The sequence below is a fragment of the Manacus vitellinus genome, unplaced genomic scaffold, assembly GCF_001715985.3.
Source record: "Manacus vitellinus isolate BGI_N305 unplaced genomic scaffold, ASM171598v3 scaffold_19_pilon, whole genome shotgun sequence".
NCBI classification, from domain to species: Eukaryota; Metazoa; Chordata; class Aves; order Passeriformes; family Pipridae; genus Manacus; species Manacus vitellinus.
Window position 1 is genome coordinate 13,253,351 of NW_021939395.1, and position 22,869 is coordinate 13,276,219.

Here is a 22,869-nt window from a genome sequence, read left to right on the forward strand (position 1 = left end):
ACAAAAGCCAAATTTTAATTTTTGGGGGTAGTTTTCTTGTTTGTGGGGTGTTTTTAGGGTTTTGGGGTTTGTTTGATTGGGGTTTTTTGTCTTTCTGTGGGGGCCACCTGTTACCAAGTAATGAACAAAACTTCCAAATTAAGCAAGCAGAAGTTGTTTTTGATCATATCTAAACTACTAGCCATAGCTGACACAGAAAAAATAGATCAGTGTCCAAACAGGCAGAAAACAAGAATTTTTCTTCTCAGACTATGATGGCTAAACCAAGACAAGTTAAAGCTCAAAATATTACTGGACAAGTGTAACTTTGGAAACAGCAGCACCTTTCTTTTCTCTTATTTTCGCCCCCATGTGTGCTCTGAATTCAGGCTGACCACAGAGGGAGTGCTGAAAGCTCTCAATAACTTACAGAAAACTCCTACCTTGTGCACTACTTATAGTCAGTACCATACCATTTGCAACCATGTGACCCAGCAAGCCCAGAAATCCCCCATCCTCTTCTTTCCATAGCTTTTATTTGCTTTTTCTTTCTTCTATTGAACCCAAGGAGGTTTGGAGTGAGCTGTTTACTAAAATCTCACTGGATGAAACTCTGTTGAATATTCAGACTCTACTGATGGCACAATGAGGAAACTGTCATTGATCCTTCCATTTTGGAAGGAGAGATGTGGAAATTTGTAAAAATGGTCCCTGCTGTTTAATGCTATAGTTCACTGCTTAGAAATCTGAAGAAAAGCCACATTTTCAAACATCTTCTGGTATGTAAACAAGTTACTGATTAGATGTCATGTATGTGCCTAAAGCACATGAGAAGATTTATATAAAAATTTAAATCAGATACTTGACTAGGACTCACATTTATTGCCTCTTTGCTAAATTTTAAGCTACTCTTGAAAATTTTACATAATGGTCTTCTTCACTTATAGGAGACTTACGGGTGGCCAGAGCTGGGAAATGGATGACCTCATCCTTCTCTCACAGTAAATTCCCCAAAGTCAATCAGCTCCTTAAAATTGAAAGTCAGACCCCACTGGAATATCAACTGAATATCAATGAAATTTCAAACACAGAAGTCAAAGTAACTACATAAACCAGAAGGGTAATGAAAGGGATTTTTAATTAGCTCTGTCCCCTATCCTTGCAGGAGTCACTGGTTTTGGACTCAGGTTCAATCATCTTCTTGGTTTTCTCAGCTGCAGCAGATTTTGTGCAATCTCCTCTGGTCCCTGGGAAGCTTTTCTCTTTCACCACTTGGTGACAAATCTCTCCTCATGTCCCAGCACAGACAAACCATCTCTCACAATGATATTTCTCAAGATATGGAAAAAACCATATTTTGATCGAGGAGTTGTTTCACGTCTGATCTGAGAGCAGAAACAAGCTCTGAATTAAGAATTATATTGGAACTGTAGCAGAATTCACTTCTTAGTATGAACAAATTAAGTAGCTTTTTTTTCCTTTTTTTTTTCATAAGATCATGCATATGGCAAATTAAAAATAATTATGCACTATCTTGGCTACCTAAAGAGGGTAGGAGAATTTGCCTTTACTCTTCTGTTCCTCTAAAAAAAAAAAAAAATCATCAGCCAACAGGAATCTAACCCCAGCTCACTCAGGATTAGATGGATAAACACAGCTTATTTATAAGATAACTCCCTTTTGCCAAACATTTGGAAACACATATACAACACAAGCTTTTGATTTTATGCCAAATAACTTCAAATGTAGATTTTTAAGACTGTATTTTTTTACTGTAAGACATATTTTAAAAGAAAAATTGCAAAAGACTGTATACTATCATGAGCTTCGGTGAAAAGTAAGTGTAGACAAAATGCATTTCACAAACTGTGCCACTGTCATATCATAAGCAGAGAAGTGAACAGAGGAAATTCTGCAATTGCTTAACTTCCTCTCAAATTTTCTCAAAATCAACTTTGCAGGAAGAAGCAATTGCTCAGTAAACCAAACTAAATTCAGTACAATACAATTGTCTTCCACAGGAAAGTGAAGCTATCTTAATGTAATTTTACTTTTAAGACTAAAAATACTGTAACTTCCTACCAAACCAGAACATATCTAAGACCAGGGCTTGAAAATGATGATCAGCTAAACACCCGAATTTTTTAAGAATTCGTTAAGAAGCTGATATTTTTCATGGCACCACCTACAATAAATTAATTATACTTACAGTTTGAAAAATTAAGACAAACATACTTTGTGCAGTAGTATTTAATTACCATTTCAATCACAACAGGAGTGCTTGTCATACCTTAGAGCACACAGTTGCCTGAAGATAGAGCTACAAGTTAACAATCCACGATCACAAAGGGCACGCTGAGTTTTCACAGTAGCTCAATGGCCAACAGCAGCCCCATGGGTTTCAGTGAAAACTGTAGGTAAAACTTTGCAAAGCAACTTTAGCCCACTTGGTTTATAAGTAAAAGTTTACAGAAAGCATCCTCTTACCTTGTGGTCTTGGCGTTCGTTTCCTGCGATCTCTGAACGCTGCTCCTGACTGCAAGGCCTCCAGCAGACTGTCCATCACTCCTGTCTCATCACCCTCTGAGAAGAGCAGAAAAATCATATTAATCTCAGTGCAACTGAAATCAGACACTTGAGAAAGAAAAAAAAAAGTAGAAATGTTGTCAAGTTTACATAACGCTTCCGAGTAAGAGACATACACATTTTAAGGTAATGGATGCTGTCAGTGCTTCAGGTATCACTGTCTAGTTGGTGTATGATGCTCTATTAAGCAAAATTGATGCCAATCCTACTGTTCTTTCAACTTGGAGATGTTATCTTCTGCATTATTGATGACATCTTCAGCTTGTAGATAGACAGCTGCTGGTGAATGACTGCTGCTTCACTGCTAAAATATTTTAAGACTTTTCTGAAGTGGAAACAGGTCATCTCTTTTTGATTTAATCAATGCACATGGAAAATCTGATGACACTGAATGGCAGGAAGTTCAATATCGTAGCACGGTGAATATTTTATATGCTGCCTCCCAACCTCATGATTCACTAAATCCTTGGAAAAAAAATTACCTATACAATGTATGCCATATACTACACATCTAACCTCAAACCACGGATGATGTTCAAGTAATATTCAAGAACAAAGAGGGAAGAATCATGCAGTGTAAAATTTCTTAAAAGCTGAATTTCACTTCTGCTAAATTTTTTCTTCTACTTTTTTTCATAGCCAAGCCAACCTGCAGCCTTTAAATTGCTGGACTTTATGGTGCATTACAGAAATCTGAGTAGAAAAATTACTTCTTTTTATATATTTCAGCCTTAAAATTCCTTTGCATTTCAATCTGCTAATAACAGTTGATAGCAGCATTCAGCAGCTTGAGAAATAGAGGTCAAAGAACTGCAATGTTACAAAACTATTGATGAATGTCTCTTTCTGTTCTCGTATCTATGTTATAACCCAGAACTAAAATATAGGCTAGACTCAGCAGGTAGGTGGACATTTTATTCACATCTCTCAGACTTCAAGTTAATATAAATTTCCCCATCACAGAGTGGGAAGATCATTACTTTATGCAAAAAAATTACATTATGGCAGAAAACTTCTGACTCACACAAAGTGTAGGAGGTTAAATGCACATTCAAGCTCTCAAATGTTCAAGTTTAAAAGCAGCTTATTAATGAATAAGCTATTTTGTCCTGGTTCTCTATTACATTTAGGTTTATTAGACTAAATCCAGAGCTGATAAAAGAGCATGCCAATCCTAAAACAGTACTTGGTTCAAATTTCTACATGGTGATCATCAGTATAAGTACATGATGAACTTAAATTATACATCAATGTAACTTAAACCATTATATATACTATAGAACACATACATAAAATTCTCCCCAGAGTAAGATGAAAGGGAGCAGTGCAAGTGCAGTAACCAGCAAAAGACTCTGAAATACCAGTTTTAATTGCATTCCATCTAAAAGTCTTGAACAACTATGCTCCTGCAAAATAAATAAGTAAATTAGCTTCTCTCGATTCACACTCACATACAAAGCCAAAATTTTATTTAAACTGTACAATATAATTATTTTGCTTTGTGCTTCTTATCCTACACATGCTTATTCATTGATTTGCTGTTGTCCTTGTATTAAATTTATTTTCAAAATCAAAGGTCTGTGAATACACTTTGTCCAAACTAATACACATCAAGTTGGTCTGAAACATTTAATGAATGTGACTGCAAAGCACAGAACTAGTTAATATGTTCGAATATTTTATGTGTAGAAAAACAATATTGTTCGATCCTCATTAAAAGTTAAGAGTTGGCAGTTTATTAAAAAAGACAAAAATCCTTCAATACTTCATGAATGTTTATGCAGTCTTCCACTTCTTTTTTGCTGAGTCTGCTGCTCTACCTGCTAATTACTGCAACTGCCAAAACCCACCCTATTTTTGGGATACCAAAATACACATTATAAAGGCACATGTATTAAGGAAGCTGTAGAACACAGTGATGGGATTTTTAACTTCTCAAAGTAAAATTCACATTAGGTCTGATCACAGCACTGCGTCTTAATCAAAGTTGTCAGATGATTAAATGGGAACTGGACAAAGAACTGCATTTTCAGTGAGCCTTCATTAAAATTCATAAATAAAATTCAACAGAAATTTCAGTCTTTCCCCCACAATTCTTTCTGCTGTACTTTGCATATTACCATCTCCTATTTGCCTATTTTTATACTACCTGCAGCAACTTGTAGACACAAACCAGAAACAAAGATAAAAACTGCCAGAAGTTTCAAAATGAAAAAACTTATTTCCAACATTCCTGTCAGCAGAAATAAAATACATAATCATTATTCCTCTTTTAGATATCTTTCATTGTACACGAGGACAGGAGTTTCACCTGGAACAAGTAATTTTCTTCCTCCTTGTGTCTTTTCAAGTAAGCCCCAAGCAATTAAGAGAGAGCATATGTGTGCACACAAGCAAAAAAATTGGCAATTTGCTTTGATTAGCCTTAGCAAAGAGCCAGATTCACTATAGGTATTAAACAGGGTTGAAAAGGCAAAAGAATTCTTAATCATTAATTGACATGTTAACTACAAGCCCCATTTGTTTTAATTTGGATTTTACACTAATATTCTACTGCAGATTTGGTTTAGTCTGTTTTGAAAATGGGTGAGTTTTTGGGAGATTACAGAAATACTTGTCCTCTTGCAGGTCCCATAATTTAGACCAGTGTTAGTCAACAGGTTTTGGTCACTTTTAATGATAAAGACAAAAATATTTTTTCTTCTTCCAAAGAACATTATTATTGCTTCTTACACTGCTGGAGAGCCCCAAGCAAGCTGAGGCACAGACAAAAAAAAAATATGATGCAATGAACAAATAAAGGCTTATTTGAGATGAGCAGGGAACCTTAATATCAAGATACCTCAGCTTTTCATAATTTTTGACCAGTTGTAGGAAACAGAACAGAAGACGGGAACAAGAAATAGGACTTAGTGTGCATTAAGGTGAAAGTGTATATGGAAAAAATTGGCATAAAGTCCATCTGCTTATAAATGCTGAGGAACAGTCATATAGTCAGTCTATAAACAAATTTGCTGTGCATAAGGGCAATACTCTGGATTTTACACTTGACTTTTATAAATAACAACAGACTTTAGATGAATTGGTCTTATTAAGTGTTTAGTATTTGTGGTCAGAGTTTTGTGTTAAATATGACTCTAAACATTAGTGCTCTAGAACTGGACTGCCAATTTCAAAAAAGAGACCCCTGATAAACCATAGGAAAATAAATCAGAAACTGAAGATCTGGATATGTAAAAGGGTGGGGAGTGATTACAAACAGAACAGTGACTACTGCTAGAGATGGATACTGGCTGAACTTTTCACTTCAACATTAATGCACGTCAGCAGCACAACCCCTTGGAACAAAGACAAGATAGATACATGACCACAGATGAGTAATGACAAATCAGCTTATATAAAGTCCTCTCAGCTGATGTGGAAGCAAATGGCAAATCTCTATTTTTAATTATAGAGATTAACAGGCCATTGAAATGACCAAATACCTACTGCTACTATTTGAGAACAGCAAATGTAGAATTTGTTTGTAAGAAAAATACCAAAACCTCAGCTGGAGAACAAATCAGTATGATAGTCTTTGGCCAGTAGCATAAAAGATGCTTCAAACAAGTTTTGAATACAGCAGAACACAAGACTATGACACTATAGTTCTGCCACAGATACTAGACTAAATTTACAGTTTATAATTTCTGTTAACACAATATCCTGCACTTCATTTGGCAGAAAATTTCTAGAAAATTTCTCTCTCATTTATCTGGTGTTCAGTATTTGATATAATGGCTGCTTAATTTATTAGTGGAAGGTGAGAAGATGGTCATTAGCAAAATATCTGGCTAAGTAACAACAAAGGGCTGTTTATAGATACGAAGCTTGAACAACTGAGAGCTTATCAGATCTTTTTTCTGAAAACCTAATCAGTGCCTTGGCCATCACAACATACAAATAGGAAATACTAACATTTTGGAGGATAAGATCAGAACATGCATAAGATTTGGAAGAACAAAATCAATTGAAATAATACAACAAATATGTGTAACTTAGGGGCAAGCCAGGAGCTCTTCAACAGGGAATGACCAAGAGCTCCAATATAAAGAGGTGACCAAAGAAACAAGGCTGAATTACCATCTGACTGGTGTGATAACTTGTATCCACTGTAGGAGAATTCACATTAAACCAACTCAGGCAGTTACCACAGTCCAGAGATAAAGCACATCAAGTCTTTTACCCAACACAAATAAGTATATAGAGTATATATTTAACCTGCCTCTGGAACACAGCAGAGGGATTAAAGTATCTCCATTTTTAAAAAATAATTATTTCAACAGCCTGCCCCTGGACTGCATCATGACTATACCTGACATAGATGTAGAACTAAGATTCTGCAGCAAAGGTAGGCAATTTATTTTAGCACAATCTGTACATTGCTAAATTAACCATGAGGACAGTGTTGTTAAAGGGAGAAAACAAACACCAGCAAATGATGAAGAATGTTTACTTTATCTTATTTTTCACAGAGCAAACACAATCTTTCACCTGCTTCTGTAGCCATTTTCTGTTTCAAGAGTTTCCCTGAAACAGAGGAACCATTTCAACATGGAGATGAAGATAAAATATTTCCCTTGGTTGTCACTGCTGGCTCCTTATGAAATATGACCCTTAAGTTAGATTTAGAATCCTTTTTTGTCAGTATTACATTCCTTTATCACTTTCTGACAAATCTCATCTAAACCTCAAAAAGAGGCCCCAACATTCCCACCTCCTGATATTAAATGCAAAATAATGTTCTGATCTATTTATAATCTATATGATTAAAATGAAAATTGAAGTTGACAAAAAATGCACAGGTAAAGGATCATTCTTTTGTTAACCTCAGGAGCAACAAAAGCTACAGCTGAGTCAAGACAAGTCTTAATTTTTTAAAAATAACTATTACAAAAAGTTCATGTTGAAAATGGAAATACATTCAGTCACTTGTAGTCTGTGAGGCTTTAAGAACCATTCCTGCAGTTAAAGGAGCAGCACTGACAGTTCACCCCAGAAAACATGTGCTGATGCTCTGATTAGGGACTAACCTGAACCATGGATGATAAATATTCATAGAATCAGAGCTCTCCCATAGACTTTACATAAAGATGGGAATACTGAACTTCTGGTTTAATTCAGTAAGAATTCTTGAACTTGCTTCTGTGGGAGTGGTCAACTGATGATTTCAATATCACAGGAGTTTCTCTCCTCTAAACAACTACATCAAATTGTCCTAAAAATAGGCCCTTAACCTTCTTCAACAGCACTCTAGAGAAGGGATTCAGAACCACAACTTTCTGATATAGATTGAAATTATAGAAATAGAAACTTGGAGAGATCAATTCCAGTTTTTTTGTGACCTCCATAGCACAAAGCTTTACCTCAGCCTTTAGCATATTATCTTCTCTAAAAACATAGGAAAAAAGGTCTTCTAGCAGACTTTCTCAGGACTGCTTTTTCAGTTTGCACTAGAAAGGAGATTAGAGGAAACTAGAACATTAAAAATTCCCAATAAATACTGTTCTTAAATGAAATATAAGGACTGGGGTAGCACTATTGATGGCAAAAGGAAACACTAAAAGAGCTTGGGTTTTTTAAGTTACTTGAATAACTTAGAACTACAGAAATGGTACTTCACTTGAAGCCACAGAGCTCAGCCCATGCATCCAAAAAATCATCCATCTCCTAGATATTTGGTTTCCTCAGTGCAGATTCCCAGCTATGTCAGGCCCTGGCAACATGCTCTTGTTTCTGGACTGCTTTGCTGCCCTCCCTTTTTATTGTCTGCACTGATTACTACAGGAATACCCACATATTTTGTTGGTGCACTTTTATTTTCTAGTATTTTCCATATGCACTTGCAAAACATCATCTACTCATTATTACAGATACACTAATTGCAAACTAATCTAAGTTAATAGACAGTGTCAGTATTGCACAGCTATTTCATCAAAAGTTTACAGGAACTTTACAGGATATTTTTCATAAACTTGTGCCTTTACTGAAAGAGTCCAGTCAAACACCATTTTAAGTAACACGCACTGTCTGCCTGTTTCTCCAAAGGGTTTCAAATCTATTCACACCTTGCACTACCCTGTTTTGCTTTAAACTTTTAAGCACTTTTCAAAGTCCAGTGTGTGTCCTGCAGAAACTTTTAAACAAGACTTTTTATTCATAACCAGCACCAGAATTTTTAATTGCAATATATTCACTTAAAAAGGTCAGCTTTCAGTGCCTTTCCAGAAAGCGTGTTTTTGTGTTCGCCTCATCTATTTGCATTTTATTCATTTGTTAAATTCATTTTGCATGCATAATAAATATCTCCAGGAAGCAGTCTTCCTCAGCAGTTTGCACTAGAGTGGTGTCTCATGACTCTTATTTACTTCTTAATTAAAGAAGAAGAAGTTAGGACAGGATGACTGATAAGTGAACCTCTGTCTCACGTCAGTTTGCAAAAACAAGGCAAATCCTTGCTTATGGACCAATTAAGCATATTGTTTATGATAACCTGATCTCAGGCTTACATGAAGTTAATAGAAGGAAAAAAAAAAACGTACTTTGTTGCACTGGCAGGTTATTGAAAACAATTTTTGAAATGCATACACCTTTTCATTTTCAGAAAATATCAGGGTGGTCAAGGTCTGCTTTGGCAGGAACGGGCTTAATTGAAACTCCTCCGCATCGTCCCTGGGGCCTCATCCTGCCCAGGCTGCTGCCCCTCACAAGGATGACATGCACTACACTTAAAATAGGCTGCAACATGCATTACTGAGGAACAAATGGGAAGAGATTGCCTCTATGTGGGAAGGGAAAGATCGTGCAGCTCAAAAAAAAAAAAAAAAAAAGGGAAAGAAAAATGGCCATATGATACCTAAGGACAAGGTACAATACCTGTAATCAAGTTCCACCCAAGGTCTTCTGTCAGCATTAGCTTTCAGGAAGTGTGCAGTGAATTCAAACAGACCATTGACATCAATATGAAAAACAATGACTTCCCCAAAGGAATTGTAACACTTGCCTCATTGACATCCAGCTCCATAAACTAATAATCTTTAAAAGGTACATAAGCCCCAGGTTGTACCACACCAGGTACCCCATGCAATCACCAGCCAATATGTAAATCCAAATGATCAAGGCTGAGACACTTGCAAAATGTTATGTAACTCATAATAAACTTAGTATGGATTTCTGTTTGTGCTAAAGGACTTGGAAGGAAAACAAACCAACCAGAAAAGCACAGAATCATTAGGAAAGTGTAGCAAAAGTAATCTCTGGAATTATATCCTGCACCACTCAGTTCAAGTGGAACAACACTTGAAGGAAAACCAGCAGAATTACTGCTCATACTAGAACATACCAGTCTGAATAAATAGCATATGAATTCTTATATAAGGGCACTTGAAAAGGGAGAGTAGGAATATCCATCAACCACTAGCACAGAACTTCACTTCCATTATCTTCATCTCATTAGGAAAGAATGTTAATATGTCTTCAAAACAATTAATTCAATACTAATTGGGACTGAGGAAGCTCATTCTATCTTTTATCCTAATACTGGTAGTTAAAAGGTGATTTTAATTGGCATAGTAATCAGATATAATGAAGAGCAAAACTGTTTCTGATTAAATAACATTTGCATCAGAATTGCTGTTTGACACTTTTCAGCTCCCAGAAAGCTCTCCCCCGTTCTTCTTTTCTCTCTGTGGTTCAGATATGCACAGGGAAGCAATGCTGCAAGGATTTTGCAGATGTTTAATCAGGCAGAAGTCATAAAGGACTTTTCCTCAGAATTCATCTCCCACAATGAGAAAGAATAGTTCTTGATTTGAACTGTGAAACTTAAGGAGTGTGGGTAAGGAACTTAAATCTTTCTATGCCTCCAATACTTCACCAGGAATCCTGGCACACAGAAATACTTTACTAGTCTGGGAAATATAACAAAGATGTGTCAATAAAAGCAGACTGAAAAGAACACCAAATGTTATATATATATAAATAAATAATTTAAAATTTAACAATTTACTTCTTGGCGAAACTCACCTAATGCTGACAATTTTGATAACTTTTCTGAACTGTGTTTTTTACAGAGTTTTTCAAGATTTTTACATTAATCTTTACATATTTTGGAATACTTATCAGTTTACATGTAGTATTTATGCGGCATCTCAGTTATACAAAGCACAAAACCACCAAATTAAGTAAACCAGTCTTCAAAATGGTGGCAGCTCTGAGATTACTTCATCACTGGCTATTATTCAGGGCAATTCTTGATTCTGGTCACACTGAATTTCTTGCAGTTACATCAAGAAACTGGTATTAATTCTAACATTTAATTATAACTAATCTAATCGAATCTGGATTATCCAGTGGCCTCAAAATAAGTTGTCACTGAATGGCCAGGTAACAAAAAAACCACAAAAACTTATTACAGAACTACACACTAAAAGGTTGGAAAATGTAGGAACCCTAATGCTCTGACCTCAAAGGCTGTAGCAATATGTTAAAATGTTATTCTTGAAGACACAGCTAGAGAAATAGCTGAAAGAGGGTTAGGTTAAAACATCCCTTTGGGTGAAAATCACCTTGTCAAAATGACAGCTTGAGAGGACATCTGCCTCCTTCCTCTAAGTCTTCTGTGTCACATTCACTTAGACAAATTTACAAACTATTTATATAAGGAGGAATGAGCACACAGAAGAAGATGCATTAAGAAAAAAATTAGTTACTTGGCAAAAAAGTCAGTTGAATATCAATGTCATAGAATCCAGTGGGGATGGACATATCTCCCTCCTACTACCATGGCACTAGAGTTGTAAGATGTGAAATGGATAATTCAATATATTTAGAAAGTGTAAAAAAAATTTAGAAATATTAAACTAATTTACTAATTTGGTGTCCCAGGTTTAGAAACCACTCATTTAAATGGCAGTTTTGGTGCACTGGGCCTTGTACAGTTATTCACATATTTGCATTTTCAGTGAAAGAGGCTACAATGCAAAACTAAACTTTAGTTTTATCTGTTGATAAGAAAAGTCTTTCATGATGAAAAAATGCTATCAAGTGTACTGAGGTATCTGTGCCACTGTCAGCTGTGGTCTGCTCCTCACCTGCTTAAAAAGTTAAGGGATGGAGACACGTATGTTCTAATCTACTGGGCTAAGGCAATTAAACAAGTTGTAATTTCAAAGGGAGAGCTACAGCCCTTAAACACAGACCAGTTCACTGACAACAGAATCTAAGTGAGCTTTTCACACTTTGTAACAGCTAATAAAACATATTGGCTCACATTGTCTTAAGTGGTAGTTTAAATAGCCTCTCTCACTGTAGCTTGAAGCACACTGGCAGAGGGAAGGGTGATGAGGGGACATTTAGGTGGTTCTTTCCCACTCACAGAAAAGGGCCTGTCCATATTACTATGGACTTTTTTTCCAGTGGGTGAGGTGAGAGATATTAAAGATTAGTCAAATGCCCATAGAATGCATTAGAAAAGTCTCATTAGAAATCTCCACAGACTTGACTTCACAAAAAAAAAAAGACAATGTGTTTAAAAAAAAGACAATGTGCATTTAAATTTTATATTTTCTTTATAGTTAAACTGAAACTGGACTAATCTTTATATGCTCTGATATTAAAGTTTGTCACCTATACAAAGCAACAGAGTAATTCACTAAAACTTATCCCGAAGTATATTCCATGCAGTGCCACTGTCAGTTCAAGCAAGGCCAAAAATAACAGGATTAGTGGTGCCATTGCAGAAACCCTCCAAAAACCAAACAGCATTTTTCCATGAGTATGGGCACGTTAAGTGAATAATAAAGATAAGTGTTTTACAGCTGGGTCAGATTAGCAAACTCACAGAAACTGAACAAAAAACTGCAAGGAATCTCTCGCACAAATGCAAGTTTTGCCACCTCTACTTGCCTTGTAGAGTCAGACAGGTAAAAACCAAAGCCTGTGTTCTACAACCTTCTGGAAATATGCACAACATCAATATCAAGCCCATTCCATTCCTTCTTTTTCACTTTCTCCTCTCTTAGGGTGGCCCCATGCGAAATACAATATTCTCACAGCTGACAAGTTTAAACACATTGCTTTTTATCATGCTGAAATGTCACTCTGAACTTAGACTCTAAGCTCAACCAGATTTTCCAGCTCCTAATAGGACTATTGGGAGAACATTCATTATAACACAGAGCCCCCAAGCCCAAAAAGAAAGACATTAGTTGCCACAATACCTTGATTACAGAGTTGTTTACAGAATGAAATGAACAACAAAGCAGTAAGATCCTCCTTCTTGGAAGTAAACCCATATGAAAAAAGAAAGTCAATTATCTGCTACAAATGAAAAAAAGCCAATAACTCACAACAAAACACCTTGAAAGGAACGTGACACATAATAAGTGACAGATATGGAATTACAGGATCAGGTAGGCTGAAACAAAACAGAATTTTCAATTTTGAAAAAATTAACCTTTTTTCAGCTTTCCAAACTTTCAGCAAGCATTTCTCACATTGATCAGAAAGAGCCTTCGGTTTGTTACTGCTGACTTCGTTTTTCTTTTAACAAACCTCCCTGTTAAAAAGGATGCCTCACCTTTGTTCATATCAATCAACTGCTGCTTCTTCTTCTGTCTCTCCAGCCTCTCTCGCTCAGCCTTCTCCTTTGCCAGTTTGGCTCTCTTTGTTTTCTCCTCCAATTCTCTTCTTTTGTTGTTCTCTTTTAATGCCTCCTGCATTAGGATAAAATGAACATGAGCATATATATACTGAGGAAAATAAAAATAACCTTGTTAGCACAGATTTACTGTGCTATTTATTGGATGTATTTACATCCAACGAGGGGAAAAAAACAGGGACTGGCAACCCAATACTTCAAGCATCTTCAGAAATCTTTGAGGTACCATATTATCTGTACACTTTAGCATTATTAATCAGAAAAAAAGAATATTGAAATAGCTTTGCATCATGGTGAATGAAAAAATTTCAAGTTTTTCAGCACCAGCATGTCTGTACTTTTTTCCTATGAAGGTTGGAAGTCTAGCTTAAACCTGTATCCTGATGCTAGGAGGGATGAGTAGGGATTAAGCCAAGTTTCCACTGTATTGTACTTCAATTACAAGTAACTGAGACTCAGTTGCTAGAATTTAAGTTAGAATTCATCAAAAACTTTTGTTTAAATAGCCAGTCTGGATCACTTAAACATATAAAACACACCCAAAGAAATGGAAAACAGTTGAATTTGTAGATTACAACTCTAAAGTCTCTGAGTCAAAAGGTTATACAAACTAGAAAATTATAAACTACAATGTATAATGTTGCTAGATTGAAAAAAAACCCCACCAAAACCAAAAACCAGAAAGCAACCAACTACTTCCCATGATCTTGCCTGCATCTGGTCTGGAAAATATCCTCCTTTTCCAAAGGAGGTCAATGTTTGCTTTGTTTCCTACACAATGTGATCATGCTCTAAAAACCATAAAAAACATATATGATCCCAAACACAAACAATGAAGATGATTTCCTTGGGGATGTTTTTGTAAATATCCAAGACAATATATAATTTATTATTTCACAAATAAAGTTTCCTTAAGTTTGGGGCAGGCATTAATTACATAGTTCTACTCAGTCTTCAGAAATGACATTTCAAGTATTTATAAATGAAACAGAATCATTTAGGTTTGAAAAGACCTCTAAGATCATTAGTCCAACTCTTAAATCAGCACTGTCCCACTCACCACTAAATCATGTCCTCAAGTGCCACATCTGCATGTTTTCTGAACACTTCCAGGGATGGTGATTCCACCACTTACCTGGACAACCTGTTCCAATGCCTGACCACCCTTTCAGTGAAGAAATTTTTCCTAATATCCAACCTAAACTTTCACCTTACTGTGCACACGCCAGGAAGAAATGATGGACAGCGACATCAATCATCAGTCCTACCTAAAGCACCTTTACATGTTATGACATACAAATTATATCAGCACTTGGTAATCCAAGACTCCCAAATGCTTCCAAATAAAGAATATTCATTCAAGCAAGGGACACCATGTTTTAGTGTGCATATGCCATTTCTAGAGTTTACTGAGGTAAAATCCTACATTTCACCCCTTCTTTCACAGCTGACACTGTTCTAAAGATGCTGGTACTACAGTTAGCAGTGATGGTACTCGTGGCCCAGCTTTAAAACTGGACTAAGAACTGCATTCACTGCACTATGAGAGAACCAACTGCATTGAGAAACACCTTTTCTTTCAGAAAAGAGAAAAGAGAATTAAAGGGCAAAATCAATGTTTTATCCCTTTTGATTTTGGACATTCTGTCTCTGGACATTCAATCACACTTGACAGAGATTTCATTTTACTGCAACTGCACAGGCTGTAATAGAAGTAAATGCCCACAATCTTATGAGAGAAAGCAAATATGAAATGTCATGGCTGCACTAGTAGCCCACTAGCCATTGACAGACTATGATTAGATCATAGATTCTGTCACATTTTTTAACAGGAAGACTACAGCAGGCTGAACTCAACAAGCTCTAAAGTTATTGTATCTGGAAATTCACTCTGAGCCAGGCTGTACAAGTTCCAGCTGAAGGGAGATTCTGTGGAAATTCAGACTGCAGTTCATAAAATACAACGGATACCAAGGATGATTAAAAAAAAAAGTTATTCAAAATAAAGGTTCAATCTTGAAGAATAGTAAGATAACAACATACTGATAACTCTGTGTGAGAGTGCTTATCTTTATCTACATACACCCATCTACCACCTGGAATGTACTTGTTTGTTATTACTCTCCACCAAGCAGTTGGACTCTTGACCATTGCTTATTTCTTACATCATTTACTACTGTACCGAAAGCTGGAAAAAAATAATTGGCAAAAACATACTCCCACTGGTTTTCAAGTTATGTGCTGAAAGCAAAATAAAATCTATATTCATCTATATTTATAAACATACTTTATATCTGAATTAATATTGCTAACAGATTTGATCATAACTTCTCAAAGTTGATTGAAGATGACTGTAAATAAATGTGAAGAGAATTTTGACTCATATGTAGAGTGGTTTCTACAGCATTTGCTCTGCCTGGATTATACCACCAATCCTTTAAGTTTGATTTTCTACAGTTTCACTGCAAAGGGTTATTTTTCTCTCTCATGTGGCTTTGAATACTTTATTATTAAGTATTTCCTCTTTCTTTAGACCTCAGGACTGGATAAGTCAAACAATATTTAATACAAATGGGACATCATCCTGCACCTGCCTCACAACAGTGTTATTTGGGCCCCACCAATCTGAAGTTAAGCATTAAGTAAAGTCAAAAGAGATCTGGACATCATCTCATGCTTTCACCTGTTTTTCTTTTGGCATGGTTTTTTACTCCTCTATACCTTTTCTCTTCCAAACTCCTGAGTTTCAGTGGATTTCTTTTAATATAGAACATTGCCATTATCAGATTATTTTTTCAGTATCAAATGTCAGTGGTACCCTTTTTGTGTAGGTTTGTAGGCTAAATTACCTCAAAAGATAGAGATCAGTTTGAATACCGAAAAAAATAGCTCTGTAACCCACATTGCTTTTAAAAGATGGGAAAAAAATCAGCAGTTTTGTTACTGCAATGTAGCTCAACAGTGACAAAGTACTTACTAGTGTTCATAGGTACTTACTACACAACTAGATTTATTCCCTAATTAAAGGATAAAACTAAACCAATCTAGCAGTTACAAATCAGACAAATGTCACAGAGCAAGAGACCATCCATGGGTAAGAATAAAAGCCCTCCCAACAGCTTTGGAAAACATTTGAAAAGCATTTATCCAGATACTGTCTTTTCAAAACATGTAAGTGTATGCAAAAAATAATTTTCAAGTGAATCTCAACAGATAGAAATATTTAAATGTATACAACTCCTTTTTTTGATGTGCTGTTCACAACCCTCTGTTTTCTTGGTTGGTGCAGAAGGCCATGCAGTTTTGCTAATTCAATAGCAAATTAAAAGTTAAAGAAAGTTTGATTGTGGGTTTGTTTTGTTATAATAAAAACAAAACCAAATTATTGTCTCTCCTAGCAGAAAAATAGATTCAGCAAGGAATATTATCTCTTTTTAAATGAGTTAGTTGAAGAGGCACATAGTTTGATGTTCCCCCTTGTGTTTATTAGGATTCACTGAAGTACAGCTCTTGCACTCAGGACTGCCAGTTTACAGCTTGGCTTCCTTAAGAAGCAAATAAAAAATTAATGCAACTCTTGCATTCTGTACATATCTTAAGTTTTGACAGACAAACATATTCACACATCGACATGGTTGTAAATAGACTCTCAAAGGTAAATTATTAAAAACAAGAAGAAAGAAAACAAACTGCAGTGCACAAATCTCCCCGGATATTAAAGATGCAGTTGGCTACAAAGCGGTCATGCACCAATAATGAAGGCTGCCTGTGATCCCTCAGGCCTTCCCTAAATTTGCCTTGCAACTGCAAAATATGTCAGCTGAAGTTCCAGGAAAATAATCTTTTTCAGCCGTAAGTCGTTAGAAACAACAAACTCAGATTAACTGGAAGTTAATCTACAGAAATAGAGAGAGTTAAAATACAGCAGATTGTGCAATCAGTTTACATGTAAAAGAAAGATCTTTTGGTATTCCTTGGAGGATAACACATCTAAATACATTGCTATCCTTATGAAAACAATGGAAAAGAGATGTAATGAGCTGGTATTAAAGAAGAGCAGACAAATTGAATTTCCTGATGGGTGGCCATGAAATGGTAAGTAGGAAAGATTACGTTTGGGACACTGCCCTGTGCTTTGTGCATCAGGGCCATCACATATGACAGGGAATGTCTTTGACATGCCAGCACAGATTAAGGGCTTGGCAAGTGTAGCTCTGCTGTCTGCTCAGGTAGGGAGAAGGGGTTTGCTGCTGGCTCATCAGCTGGGTTGCAAAAGCACTTCAAACTGTCTAGTGATGTAAGGTAGAAGAGGTTTGCAGTGTTTACTGGTCCAAGTTTAAGACTTGCAAGGAAAAGCTGTATTGTATGACTTAATTACTCAACTGCATGTGTTTGAATGATTACTAAACAGCCCACAAGTGGACAGATTTGGGACTGTTTTACCAGCTCCTTTCAATCAATATTTGGATAGCAGAATAAACAGGAGTGCCTAATTCTGGTTATTCCTGAAAGAGACACAGAGCTGAAAAACAAACATTAACAAAACTGTATAACTGTCTTCATTAAAAAAAAAAAAAACAAACAACAACTTAAAATCACCAATGTTGGCTGTTTGGATGCAATCTGAAAAGAGAAACCAAGGTCCAGAGCAGAGGAATTACCATTATGTTCCAAAGCAATCTTTCTAGATCAAGGAGGAGACAAATCAATATTTTGGTACATGAAGCCTTGCATCATCATGTGAGCACAGTCATTTAGACTGTTTAACAAAAACTCACTCTAAGGTAAATCTGCAAGAACTGTTCATACAAAAGCCTAAATCCAGTAGAAAAAGTCAATTATTCTTTTAAATAGCAGGACCTTGAATATGTGTGTAAGGTTTCCAAGTTGCTGGCTAGAAATTCTTGACAGATTTTAATAGAGGCTGTGAGAATTACATGCAATGTAGTGTATAAAGACAAAGTATTTAAACAAGAAAATAAAGCTGCCTGTGTTAGAAAGATATTGCAGGCTTCCTTACAGTCCTGGCTGGTGGACTACTGGAAGGAAGCATTGTAGTGGTTGTGTGGCATTACACTCCAAAGAAATAACAAATGTGAGAAAACCCAGCACTGAAGGGATGCACTTATACAGCTGCAATTTCTTTCTTGAGGTTTCTTACACCTTCCACTTTGTGCTTCACATTGTGCTTTGACAGGATTATCCAATTCTATTAGCTTGCTTTGGATTTCCCTAAACGTGATAAGCAAGCAAATATGAACTTAAGGAAGTGAATGAGCTATAATTTACCACAACATCAGCAAGCTAATTGAAGCTGCAATAATGCAGTGATCTATCTGAAATCACAATTAAGACAAACATGGATTCCAATTATCAAATTATCTTAATAAAATACATGAACAAACAGAATGATAAGGTTAAGACTATATATGTGAAATGAAACTGTGGAGATTTTAGAGAGAAGTCAGACTCCTTCTAACACATGACAGCTTTTCAGAAATATGTGAGGTGCAGAGATATTGACATCTGTAGCCTGCAAATGTCTTCTATGGAAGGGTCTCTTCTGGACTTAAAGCCATGCCAAAGGGAGTCAGAGCAAATAAAAAAGTCACTGGTTTACAAGAGCTTTTCAACAGCTTAAGTATTACAACAGTCAAAATCCCAAACTATGCCTTGTTTTCAGAGTGAAATGAGGATTCAAAATCCTCATTTAAATACTATAAACTTCCAAGATAATGTCTGGAAATACTGATGTTACTCAGTTGAACTCACTGCTATCAGCTGAATATCAAACAAAAAATTCTGAAGGAAGGCTTTTAATCCTGTTCCTTTTCAAGATCAGGAAATTTAACTTCATGATTTTCTCTAGACTATGTTTTCCCATACAACTTTTGAATATATTACTTAATCAGTGGCATCACTACCATGAAATATGACATCTAGTGGTTTTACCCGATCCTGAAAGGCACCCATATCACCAAATAAACAAATTAGACAGGCCAGAACAAAATCCCAAGCCCATCTATGCTGCCTGTTATTTCTACACTTGCCAATCTTAAAGTGCTTGCCAACTTGGTGTACTTTGATTCAGTTTAATTTCTTTTATTATTATTTATTTTTACATCTTTTAGAGAGCTTCCAAGAGAAATGTCATCCTTGTGTTTTATATCATGAACAGAGTAAGTGCTTATGCAGCAGCACTAACCTTTTGTAAATAAAGTTGAGTTACTGCTCCTACGTGAATCCTTTTGCTTCCCATTCCACTCCTTGTAAACTTTCATAGCCTACACCTAATTCCTGTTTTTTTTCAGTATAATGATTAAAAATAATTCTTCTCAGCACTAGCTGGATGTATACATTCAGATGAGAATTTAGAGAGCTTACAAAAAGGTTTGTGTTTCATTTTTTGGGACAGATGGGAGGAAGGGCTTGCTATATACTGCCTGTTAATAAGGACAATGTTTCACTTTTGATACTACCTCTTGGGAAATTTCGCTGAAGAAAATACTTCTTGCTCATTATTCTTTATTTTTTCATAGCTTCCTGCTAGCTGGAAACTGTTATCTTTCAGACTGCATTAAAGAACTGTTACTTTTTAGGCAGAAGGGACAAACTGTATTCCCAGACAAATAACCAGGGAGAACAATGAATAAATAGAGCCTTTCTTTTAAACCACTCCTGAATTACAAACTCAATTTACAAGTTTGAAAGCTGGGAATTTAGCCTGACTATGCATCGTATTTCATAGTAGATCAGATGCTTATTATGTATTTATGTATTGTATATTCATTGATTTATATTACTGTAGCCAATGACCTGCTGTATTCAAGGGACATTTCAAACAAGCCACATGAAAAAGACAAAAAACCATTCCTGAGTCATGCAGCTTGAAACTTACTTTGAAGTAACTTACAAGCAAACAAATATTAGAAAGAAGAAAAGGTCTTACAGGTACATTTATACTCAAGATGCTGAATCCTCTGTGGGGAAAGTTGTTTCTTATGAAGGCAACATAACAGATGTTTTGTTTCCTGGTTGGTACAGGGTATCAATCTTATAAAATCTTGAAAGACCAGAGTAGTGCTCACCAATAAAAATTGTTCAGTTTACTGATCATTTAATATATCTTATCATTTTGGGGAGATTTCCACTTTCTGGCTCCTGTGTTACAGGGTTACTGTAACAGATCCTGGCCACACAGTGCCCATCAATCAACAGTCAGTGTTGATACAAAAGGGCAGTTTATTTCACTGGTCTTTTACCAAAAACCCATCTCTCATGCTGCCACCTGATGAGTTACTCACATCTGCTTAAATATTTACTTATACTAGAATACAACCCTTTTGTTCCTAGTACATTTATAACGTAATTTAAAGATTTAATTCCTTATTCAAAGAGTTGAATTTACACAAATGTGAGGGAAGCAGCCACCACTGATAAAACTATCTACTAGATATAAGAAAAAAAAAAATCACTTCACTGAACAAAAATGCCTCTTACTGCTTCAAAAACAGCTTTAATTTTTAGACTCAAAATTCACCTTTAAAAACTGTATAACAAAAAAGAACTTTTCCTATCTAGTGCTAAAGTACGTATTTCATACAACTTCCATGAAGCACACAATCTGATTAAAAGAATGTTTATGTCCATTTGCAAATGTAGGCATGACAGATTTGGTGGATGTTTTTCAATATTCTACCACCAACAGAATCAAACATTCAGAAAGTGAGAGCTTAAAAATATTACAGGTCACTTGATATAAACTGTGAGACAGCAAGTTAAAGTAAAGAACCCAAACAGAAAAGAACAAACTGGCATCTTGCTTCAGGCAACTGATTAATCATTATTTGATAAGAGCCTGAAACGATATCAAGCCAAAATGTATCAGGTTGCAATTGTCCTCAAGGACAATCGAAATTTGTGTTTACTTTCAATGGCATAAAGGATTAAATCAGTAAAAATCTGAAAAATATTTCTTCTTTAGAAAGTCCTAAATATAAAAGAGATGATATTATCCAGTGGACTTACTATTTTAACTGCATGTTTTTTTCTTTTCCTCCTTCTGGGTTGAATTTTGACTCATGTTCCATTGGCAGAGGAAAGTCCTGCTGAAGTGCTTTACTTACAACCTGAGATTCACCTCCCTAATTATGGTGAGGTTATCAGGACATACTTCAGCACAAAATCAGAGAAGTAAATGAAGAGAGAGGTGACACAAGCACCAGGACAAATCTGTTTAAATGCTCACTTCAAAGTTTTAAATATTCTACCTAATCTTAAAACAAAATAAAAAAAAAGGGATTGAGCAAGGATCAGCACAGCCATGAGTGGCCTGTGAGGGACACGACGTCTGACTGGAAGAGGGGGAACGTGATGCACACTTTATTTCCTTGTCTCACTGCACCCCTGGCTCTAATTACATTTCCTGCAAAAATGGTTAGAGAAGCCTGGGGATAAAATGGGAGCAGATATAGAATAATAAATAAATAAACTCTGTTTCTTCTCTCTGCATCTCTAGGCCAATTCCCTGTATTGCAGCTCAGTGAACTGAACAGGCTCACAAGTAGTGTTTGGTCAGAGGTTTGGGCAGAGGGGCTCTAAGTTTATTTGGGAATTTGCAATTGTACAAAGGGCAGTTTCTATGGTGTCACTTAGACTGTTGACTCCCTACACAACACTTTCTTCCTGCTCCTGACATATCAGAACAGCCCAAAAAATTCTTATTCTCTCTCACACAAAGGTAGACAGATGTTGATAAAACCTAAGTACAAAAGACTGCACTTAATTTTGGTACTTGTTTCGAGACTTTGTACAGTTTTTAGAACAAAAAAAAGAACAACAAAATGCCCACAAAAGAATCAATCTTTTGGGGTAATTGTCTGTTGCTGGGAAAGCATAGGAAGTGTTCCAACCCTAATCAATATGTCTCATGAAGAAATTGAGAAAGGTCAGTTCCTGTAAGAGCCTACACTGCCTACTTAGAATTGCTTTTCCTCCCGTTGTTTAGGGATAACAGAACAACAAATTATTTGTGTGAAAAATTTTGTTGGAAAATAACTTGAGGAGAACCTACAGGGTCCAAAGGAATATCACTATATTGCTGTTACGTTTTGATCAGAAGAAGGAAGGATGAAAAACAACACTGACTTCCAGAAAATGTTTTTCTTGTAAACTCTACATCTTTTCGTTCAGCCCAACAACTGCTGAATGCTTAGACCTTGTGGAGGTGCATTTGCTAAATACTGGTTTTGTCCAACTTGCAAAAGGCAAGCAATCAGAAAAGATGATGCATGCATCTACTTTTACATTTCAAGTAATAAAATAAGCATTATTTTCCATTAAATATGGCATTTCCTTCAACAATTGTCAAAAGTCTCTAACATGAATTTTCAAAAGGGCAGCTGCTTTCTTACCATTAAAATAGCTTGATGTGAGTGTTATAAGACGAACATATATATATATACTTTTATATGTATCTGTACATACAAAACCACAGAGATAATTTTCTCTGTGACCTGGGAATGTATCATTCAGAATATATTTCTAATTTAATTTTTAGATTCATCTTTAGAAACATTTATATACATATTCCACCTTTCTAAATA

At 35.8% G+C, this 22,869-nt stretch overlaps 1 protein-coding gene across 1 annotated transcript in view; it reads right to left on the minus strand.

Moving 5' to 3' along the window:
• Nucleotides 1–920: 920 nt before the first annotated feature.
• The window catches only part of DIAPH2 (diaphanous related formin 2), a 122,499-nt gene continuing 100,550 nt past the window's right edge, over nt 921–22,869 (minus strand). The window contains exons 24-26 of the mRNA XM_018070707.2: nt 13,184–13,319; nt 2,467–2,562; nt 921–1,364 (exon numbers count right to left, since the gene is read on the minus strand). Of these exons, the coding sequence (XP_017926196.1) occupies nt 1,354–1,364; nt 2,467–2,562; nt 13,184–13,319 (243 nt within the window). The 3' untranslated portion in view covers nt 921–1,353. The remainder of the gene's footprint in view (nt 1,365–2,466; nt 2,563–13,183; nt 13,320–22,869) is intronic.